This window comes from Synchiropus splendidus, chromosome 9 (genome assembly GCF_027744825.2).
Source record: "Synchiropus splendidus isolate RoL2022-P1 chromosome 9, RoL_Sspl_1.0, whole genome shotgun sequence".
Classification (NCBI taxonomy): Eukaryota; Metazoa; Chordata; class Actinopteri; order Syngnathiformes; family Callionymidae; genus Synchiropus; species Synchiropus splendidus.
The window spans coordinates 24,569,406-24,578,418 of NC_071342.1; the positions used below are offsets into that span (position 1 = coordinate 24,569,406).

Sequence of the window (9,013 nt, forward strand, 5' to 3'; positions counted from 1 at the left end):
GCAGTGTTCAGGATGGAACTGAAACCCGGAAAGGGCGTCCAGCTCCAAGTCGCCGCCACAGATAATGACCTTGGTGTGTCCTTCAAGATCAGACATGTCGTTTATCTCAGTGATGCACGACGGTCCAACACCAGGGAGAAGTGTTCCACGCTGGAATACAAGGCTAAAACTAAGCTAAAGCTAGTTATCAACAAAACAGCCGCTTGTCTCCCTGACAGACGGATGAGAAAGGGCCTGTCTCACTCTCAGAAATGTCAACAGAAGCTTTCCTGAAGAGAGTCAGAAGCCATGCTCCCATGGAGATTTTATTATAAAGTAACTCTCAGCATCGTTTCATCAAACATCACAGGTGAAAAACAACAAAGCACTGACGTCACCTTCACAAACACGTGGGAGTCAAACTTCCACGGAGCAGAAGCGGAGAGAACCTTCCTGAGAGGAAGAGACCTGCTCCCCTGACTTCATTCTGACTCTCACTGGGTCAAAGGAAAACTCCTTTCCTCGTGCGACAGCCTGGATCAGAGGAAATCAAAGTTTTTACTTGATCACAAAAAAAGCAGGGAAAAACCTGACCGGGTCTCGGGAGTCACAGAATCCTCACAGGACAAACAAACGTCAGATGAAGTGCAACAACTTCCGCTCATGTTCAGTCTAAAAAGCAGCAGGTTTTGAACTTCACAGTCGTCGCATCCAGAATCCGTGGCCGTCCTCCAGAGGACCCGAGTGAAAGGTCCAGAGGCCCACTTTCACTTTCTATTCAGAAGAGGCATCATTTCTGTTTGGGCCGTTTTGCCAGAGAAACGTCCGCAGGCGTCTTGGAGGCCGACTTCCTCCCAGCATCTTTCTCATCCGGATCGTAGAGCGCGCCCCGAACAAACCGAGCCGCCGCGCCCTTGTCCAGCCGAGCCGCTTTCTTCTTGTCTGAGATTTCCTTCACTCGGTTCATGTAGGTCCGGATCCGCTCCTGAAAGTCAAGCAACACTCAGTAACACTCAGGGCGTTGACGTCGGAGGTGGAAGAGCTTCGAGGTATGAACTCACCAGCTCCTGTTTGATCCCATGTTCTCTGGGGTTCAAGCCCTGGGTCACCAGATACACTGCAGGAGAGACACACAGAGTTCATCCACCTCAAACACTATTATTAGCATTCCTCCATCTGGAAGGTTGATTCCCTTCTTCTTTACGTCTTATATAACATCCAAAATGCAACATACTCCAGAACAGCGAATTGAGTGTGTACGCCGACATCAGGTCCAGCTTGGCTTGATCCAAGGAATCCAACTGTCAACACAGAACACGCTTCATGAAGGCCGAGGTCAAAACACCAGAGACCACGACCCGGAACCTCAGAACTCTCATGAGGTGCTCAGCGGAAAGACATGCCTTGACTGAACAGACGGATTGTTAGGGCTGAACGTTACCTTCTCCACGACGTCATTTTTAGGTAGTGAAATCATCTTCTCCAGCATGGCTTTCACGGAGGACACCGACGAGTCGAAGGCTGTGAGCTGCTCGTTGATCTCATGAGGGTAGTCTTCACTGGCCGCCATCGCACTGGACACGATCAGAAGATCACGTTCATAACAACGACTCAAAAGAGTGAGGACACTTGGACCAGTCCAGCTTGACATGTGGACACGGAACCTTCTTACAGACTGAAGCTTTGAGAGTTCCATTTGTTTTATACTGAATTCATTTCTACACTGAAATAAATGCAAGCTCTCATTTCAATGTCTGATGACACAGAAATACTTCATAACAGTGTCGATCACACAGGGAGAACTTCAAGATCAATTTCCATTTACTAGGTTTTAAGGACAAAATGCTGTGCGACTTGTGTTTGTTTTTTTACATTAGGGAAAAAACACGTTCCAAAAACGCATCAACAGGCGTTTGATAAACAGACAACAGCACGTAGTTTTCACACCCACTATCTATTTGTATTCCAGTCTACTCCAGGGAATGTCGTCATGAATGAAGCAGCTCAGTCTGCAGCTTCAGAATCCACATCAGAGTTTCGACCACAGATTCATATCGCTGTTTAGGAGGTTTGTTGTTGTTTCGAGTCAGCAGCAGAAGACAAACGCACGTGTCGCGGGAGACACACCGAGATAAAACGGCCACTAACTCGCAGTCGGGCGAGAGAATACGAAACTCTCATGTTTTCAAGACACGTCACTGGGACTCGGCGTCTATCGAAAGACGCCACAATAACTTTCCCTTGGTAGAAAAGGCTTGGAAAGACATGCAGACGTACCTTCCTTGGAAAACAGGAGCCGTCCGAGGCAGGAAGTGACGTCAGATCTAAACACCGAGCAGCACGCCACTGCCACCTGTCGTCGGGAGGATGAACCCACGAGAGTCGAGGTCTGCTGAAAACGGTTTCTGTGAAGAACCGTCATAATAAATGTCGAATTGGATTGACACCGACGAAATGTAAGCCTTAACTACACTGAGTGGTGAAGCAACTTCATCAAAAGTGGGGACACAGCTTCGATGTCTGCATTATTTTGCATTTCTGCATTCATGTGATGTGAAGCAAACGCAGAGCTGAGCCGACCAAAGAAGACACGTCATGGCAGACGCATACGTACAAAGTCAGGTTTAATGTGAAGACAAACGTGTTTCTGGACAGGTATTTCATGACCGTGACCGAGCAGCGGCGGCTCACACGGTGTTGAGCTTGGTCACGATCAGCACACGCACCGTCTGGTCAAAGCCGGCGCACACACACAGGCCCTGTTTGTCGGGGCTCCAGTCCACGCTGGCGATGGGCTGGCTGGACAGCGTGACGTTCTGCAGCAGGCTGACGGAGCCAGCCACTCCCACCTCCAGGCCCTCCGAGTCCTTCTTGCTCCGCTGAGCTGGATACTCGCTGCAGGAGAGCGGAGGGGACACGGTGCAACCGGGGCTGCCACACAGAGCCGGACGGCGTCTCGCCTAGTTACTTACTACTTCCACAGATGCAGGTTACCAGCGCCGCCGGCCGTCATGAAGACCTCTCTGTTCTGGGGCAGGTGTTTAACCTGCCACACCGTCGACTTGTGGGCCTTGGAATCAAGAGGGGAAAACAAGTCTTTGACAAGGTCCAGGGCAGTGAGTCCTAACTGGGCGGTCGGGACACCAAAGTGACAAAAAAAGGCTCTGCCTTCACATCAATACACTTTAACAGTTCTCCACATTCAGTTTAACCAAGTTCAATGCTCTTGTTGATCTGGACCAGCTGAGAGCAGGGTCGGCTCCCACGGTGAAACACTTCACCACGCTCCCAACACAACTGCGCTGCACGGCGGGTCCGTTACCTTCTCCGAGACGGAGGCGAAGCCTTTGGAGGGATGCTGAGTCCTCATGTCAAAGACGTGGAACTTGCCCTCCAGCGACGTGGCCACCAGTTTGTTCATGTTGATGTCTTTCCTGTCAAACTCCACACAACACACCTGCGAGTCCAACACATCATTAGCAGGAGAGAAACCACGGTGGAGCAGTGCAGGAGCTTCACTTTTATCGGACACAGTTCCAGGTTCTCTACCACTTCCCGGCATCAGGGTGCAAACCGACAAGAGAAGCACCAGTGTTGAAACTCAACGTCTGTCGAAATCATTCCAGGAGGCTGATACAGGGGGCAGGTTGCACTTTAAGACAAATATTTTTACATTACAAGAGCTTTAGTTTAAGTTTAAACGTACTGTGCTATTGTCAAACTGATGCAGAATAAACACTATTTTGTTGTTTAAATGTCTGTGTGGCTCCATCATTTGATTCAGTCATATACCACATTCATTTAAACTGAAAAATGTGGCTTCGTGTGGCAAATATTCGTATACGATTAAACCTGCGATTAATTGAGATTAACTAATCACAAATTCACTAGATTCATTTTCTTTATCGAATCCCACCACTAGTTGAACCTTCATTTTTCGGTGAGTACATGTTTCACTCCCCTTCTGCTTCTTGGAGCAACATCTGACAAACCAATGTAACATCACAACGTGTGTGTTGACACTTTGGCAGCTGACACAGTTGCACAGCTCGAGGCCACAGTTCAAGGCCACTAACACCTTTTGCCATGAGAGAACCAGGTGGATTCCACTTATTTGCTTGGGTTGTGAAGATGAACAGGTACTTGAAGAAACCCTGGTGTGAAGCCTGCATCATCACTGAGACAGAGAACACCTGCTCACTGCTTCCACACAGCAAGAACAGCGCTGCTCACCCCGTTTTTGATGTTGGTCTCCCACCGCAGAGACATGTTCCTCAGGTCAAAGAGCTTGATGTCCCCGTTGTCATAGCCAGCACACACGCAGCGGTCCTGGTCGTTGAAGGCGTGGCCTGTCGGGAGGGTCAGCTTAATCTCATTTCACTGGCGTCACTCACTCACACACTCACACAGACGGACAGACAGACACACACTCACATAGCACACAGACAGGCAGGCAGACAGACAGACAGACAGACACGCCTGCCTCACCAAAAGCCACTGTCCAGCAGTCTCGCTTGGTTTCTCCTTCTAGCGGCTCCATGTTGGCAACAGGCGAGTCTTTCTGACGAGGGTCCCACACCTTCACTGTCCCTGAGACAAGAGGACACAACTGTGACGCCCAACTGGGGTCAGTGGTTGAGGCTCCTGGGGGTCCTCGAGTCAGAGTGGAAGTGCCTCTTTATAATGCGAGTCTCGGAGGAAATTATGTGACTCTGTAAACCTTGATACATTGTCGCGCACTTCCCTCACTCGAGAGCAAGAACTTGAGCAGGACCTCCACATAACCACGAGGCAGTGAAGACTTACCGTCTCTGCTCCCCGTGACGATCTCCGGCGCCCCGTCTCCGATGCCCAGCCCCCCCACGCCATCAATGCTGTTGAGAATCTCTTTATGGGCCTTGACTTTGTAGACCGGCAACTCGGGCCTCTCCAGATCCCTGTGGAGCACAGAACCATCTGCAGAGACTGAGGTGGAGCAGCCGCCTCCTTCTTCTGACCCCTGGCCCGTTGGCCTGACCCGCTGCTTTGATGACTTGCCACTTCATACCATATCTGTAGATTCCCATCGAAGTCTCCGGTGGCCATGTGTCTCTGTTGCAGCGAGGCCGCCCCAAACGTCCCGCATTTCAAAGGTTTGGATTTCTCCACCTGAACAATAATGAAGACTCATTGAACCATCAACCTGGTGACACACAGGGAGGAGCTTTCACCACTAGACTTAGTCAGGTGAGCTGCTGCTCAGGTGAAGCCTCACAGCCTGAGGTGGCTCTGCTCAGCAGCACAGTACAACAATGATGCTCTGAGTCTCTGACTGGTTGGCCAGCCCTGAGCTAATAAATTGATAAAATGATTTTCTGGATGGTAATAATAAATACAGAAATACGAAGCACTAAATAGCGCTCACAAATCCATTTAAAGTCACAAGAGAAGTCGGAGAACTAGAGAAAGGACTTGAGTTCCTCATATGAAGAGAACAAAACCAGCGAGGTTGTTATTAGTGCTCAGGACTCCTGGCACCATGATCACAGAGTCAGAGAGTGGCCCTCAGCTGTGCTGGAGCTGGAGCTTCAAGCGAGACACCATGGAGGAGGAAGCTGTTTAGAAAGGTGCGGCAGCTGCTCCGCACCAGAAGCGACTGGCAAACGTTCAAATTCAGCAGGGGACTTCGACTAATGACCTCCCTGACTGTCAACATCTGTCGGTTTCTTCCAGTCACAGAGGGAAAAAATCATACTGGTGAGTATGTGCCAAGGCTGAAGACCTGATAACGCGATCAGACAGTCTAAAGGCGTTTTTTCTTACACTTAAAAAAAAATTTAGCTTCAGAACCGCTCACTGAAAAGAGTCAGTTGAGGTTCATCCTTCGTTGGATCGAAAAATGGCAAGAAATAACTGTGGAAAGCACCGTTCAGGAGGACTGCCGCGTCTGTTGCCATGGAAACAAGAGTCAACAGTCAGAGGAGGCAGTAGAGCGGCGGCCACACTTGGACTCGATCGGCAACAGTCGGTTCCGACTCACCGTCAGATCGACATGAACTCGGTGAAAAGACGTGAACCGTACCTCCTTCAGCAGCTGAGCTTCTCCGTGCTGCACCTGGTAGATCTGCATCACACCGGTGCCGCGAGGAAAGTTCCCGAGACACACGAACTTGGCCGAACACGGGACCCACTTGCAGTCGAACACCGTGTAGTTTAAGCTCTTCTGGATGTGCGCGATGATCTGAGGCTTCGACAGCGGCGTCGACATGTTGGTGGTCGAACTTTTCTTCTTCTGCCCCTTCAACAGCCTGTTGGCCCAAAGCACTCGGCTCTAAAGCGTGACATCAAACGTATGACATGCGAACAGTGGCCAGGAATTCACTCCAGGCGGCGCAGCTCGTCCTAAATGGAGACCAACATTCGCTCGTGACAAACAGCGGCACAAACTTACGCAGCCAAAACATGTGACGTCACCATAAAGGAGCCTCGAGCTGTCTGAAGAGGTGCCTGACTAGAACAGACATTTCATGTGTGAGCGCCCGTTTCACTGTCTGCAACCAAATTAGACCACACCAACGAAATAAATTGGTTCATTTGCATTATGCTAAGGAAATATTGTTTTATCCCTTCATTTAAACAGTTAAATATTTTTCTTTGTTTTAAGAAAAGGTAGGAAGGTCGATGAATATTTCGTTTTATGTTCAGGCGGACTGGCGGCGACTCTCTCGGGTCCTTCTCCGTCCCCACGTGTGTACCATCGGGTTCGACTCCGCCGTCTCCGTCACGTTGGAACTGAACTCTGGACGGAAATTCGGGTACAGACGGCGCCATGGACCCGCTCGCGGACAAGGCGGAGGACGGAGACGCTTTCACCAAGGTGACGTCCAAGAAGAGCCACAAGCGGAAACACGAAGTTTCCGCCATGGACGCGGAGGAGGCGCGCGCCAGCAAGAGGCCGCACTTCCCCCCGATCTCCAGCGACAAGCTCCGGGTACGTGAGCTGAGGCGGACGAGTGCGATCGCGGTGTTCTGGGCAGCTGTGAGGGTGTGAAGCAGCCGCTCTGTGTACCGGCCTCCTCCCTGGACCGAACCAGTCCCTGTCAACAGAGCGCCCTGTGGCGCACAGTGCGTGTTCAGGTTTGTTGTTTTGGCCCAAGTGAGCGCCATGAGCTGACGTCGCACCCAGGTGTTCTGTCCCACTCGGAGCCGCTGAACTTCCAGCCAAAAGTGCTCTGCGTTATTGGCGCTACTGTTACCTGATGCTCCTGTTCCTGACGCTCGCCCCGCCCACGGCCCGGATGTCAACAGCCAGTGTGCGTGTTGTCTTTCAGGGCCCGGATGAGATGCGCAAAATCGCAGTTCCTGCCCACAGATACACGCCACTGAAGGAGAACTGGCTGAAGATCTTCACTCCCATCGTGGAAAACCTGCAGCTGCAAGTCCGCTTTAACCTGAAAACCAGATGTGTGGAGATAAAGGTGAGCGCTGCTGAAGCAGGTGCTGTGGGTCTGGGCGCCGCTGACACGGTGTCATGGTTACAGACGTGCCAGGAGACCAGGGACATCGCGTCGCTCACCAAGGCCGCAGACTTTGTTCGAGCCTTTGTGCTGGGATTCCAGGTGGAGGTGAGTTGCTGAAGCCCTGGACGTGACATGACTCGTCTGCTGCTAGTCCTGTTTTAATGAAGGCTTTGTCTTTGCCTCTCAGCCATTATCAAGACGCTTTATGTTATTCCCATGATTTGACAAGCTCATAACAACGTTGAAACCCAGTGAAGCGTTTGAGTCACTCAGGGAGAACGCTGCTGTCCGTTCCTCCGCTGCGGCGGCTCAGTCACATGTGAATCCTCGTTGCATGTGGAGTCATCGCGCTGTGTTTGCCCCGACAGGACGCGCTGGCGCTGGTCAGACTGGACGAACTCTTCCTGGAATCGTTCGACGTGACGGACGGTGAGACTCTGAGGCTCCGCACTCGGCTTTGCTCCGCGGTCAGTGACGGCGCGGCGCTGTGTTCACAGTGAAACCTCTGAAGGGCGACCACTTGTCCCGAGCCATCGGCAGGATAGCAGGAAAAGGCGGGAAAACCAAGTTCACCATCGAGAACGTGACGAAGACGCGCATCGTGCTGGCAGAGACGTGAGTCCCAGAACAGAGATGTCACTCCATCCACCCTCAGTTTGGAGGTCACGGTGGAAGGGGCTGGTCTGGACAGAGAAGTTGCTTGTGTCCACCACCCTGTTGTTTCTTAGCGTGACCTTGAGGCCGTGACCCCGGGGAGGAACAAAGAGGAGTCAAATCCTGGAGTGTGTTTAAGTAGATGATTGGAGTTTATGTGAAAGGTCACAAGAGGAGCAGGACACGTGTGACAGGTGTGAGCTCTGGACCCTGGAGACCTTCAGAGCGACCGGGACGGGAGCAGCTTCCGTCACTCGTGTCCCCTCATGACAAACCTTCCTCTGTCCAGCTTCCTCCCACCTGCGTTCCGATCTTCTGTTCCCTGCTGCCTGTGTTTTTAGTCAGGTGACCCGGTCCAGAACCAGCCTCAGAGGTGCAGAGCTTCTCCCAGGGAGCCTGACCTCACTCCCAAACTCAGAACCTTGACATGTAAAAGTATTTTCTAAATAGACCTTGTCGAGTGTGCTTCAGTTATCTGTTCTAACCCGCCTGCATGGCTCCGTCCACCTGCTCACTGCTGCTGCTCCACAGGAAGGTTCACATCCTCGGCTCCTTCCAGAACATCAAGATGGCCCGGACAGCCATTTGCAACCTCATCTTAGGTACCGCCACATCAAACCCAGACTCCGATTGTGATTCACCGGCCTGACCTTTCACTTCCTCCCCCGACAGGAAGTCCACCCTCAAAGGTCTACGGCAACATCAGAGCGGTGGCCAGCAGGAGCGCCGAGAGGTTCTGAGGAGGCCCAGCAGGGGGCGGTGTGCAGTTGCCGATAGTTTGTTGTAAATATTAAAATAAGTTTGAATGAAAGGATGTGTTTGAAGGTCGGTGACTGGAGGGAATACATTTTGTTTGTTGAGCACGTTCATGTGATGCACAC

General features: G+C 51.5%; 3 protein-coding genes across 3 annotated transcripts; 1 reads left to right on the top strand and 2 right to left on the bottom strand.

The window, feature by feature from the left end:
• Positions 1-301: 301 nt before the first annotated feature.
• On the bottom strand, positions 302-2,447 carry c1d (C1D nuclear receptor corepressor). The gene is made up of 5 exons (XM_053874661.1): positions 2,257-2,447; positions 1,421-1,553; positions 1,214-1,280; positions 1,041-1,096; positions 302-964 (listed from the first exon to the last, which is right to left on the bottom strand). Exons 2-5 carry the CDS (start codon positions 1,547-1,549, stop codon positions 770-772), a joined length of 447 nt encoding a protein of 148 aa, XP_053730636.1. The 5' UTR covers positions 1,550-1,553; positions 2,257-2,447; the 3' UTR covers positions 302-769.
• A 146-nt stretch (positions 2,448-2,593) lies between these two features.
• Positions 2,594-6,448, bottom strand: dnaaf10 (dynein axonemal assembly factor 10). The gene is made up of 8 exons (XM_053874656.1): positions 6,041-6,448; positions 5,027-5,127; positions 4,786-4,916; positions 4,468-4,569; positions 4,213-4,328; positions 3,302-3,436; positions 2,952-3,049; positions 2,594-2,874 (listed from the first exon to the last, which is right to left on the bottom strand). Exons 1-8 carry the CDS (start codon positions 6,224-6,226, stop codon positions 2,667-2,669), a joined length of 1,077 nt encoding a protein of 358 aa, XP_053730631.1. The 5' UTR covers positions 6,227-6,448; the 3' UTR covers positions 2,594-2,666.
• Positions 6,449-6,671: 223 nt separating this feature from the next.
• Positions 6,672-8,962, top strand: pno1 (partner of NOB1 homolog). The gene is made up of 7 exons (XM_053874658.1): positions 6,672-6,949; positions 7,290-7,436; positions 7,500-7,583; positions 7,847-7,907; positions 7,976-8,093; positions 8,664-8,734; positions 8,805-8,962. The coding sequence occupies exons 1-7, from the start codon at positions 6,788-6,790 to the stop codon at positions 8,870-8,872; spliced, it is 711 nt and encodes a 236-aa protein (XP_053730633.1). The 5' UTR covers positions 6,672-6,787; the 3' UTR covers positions 8,873-8,962.
• Positions 8,963-9,013: the final 51 nt, after the last annotated feature.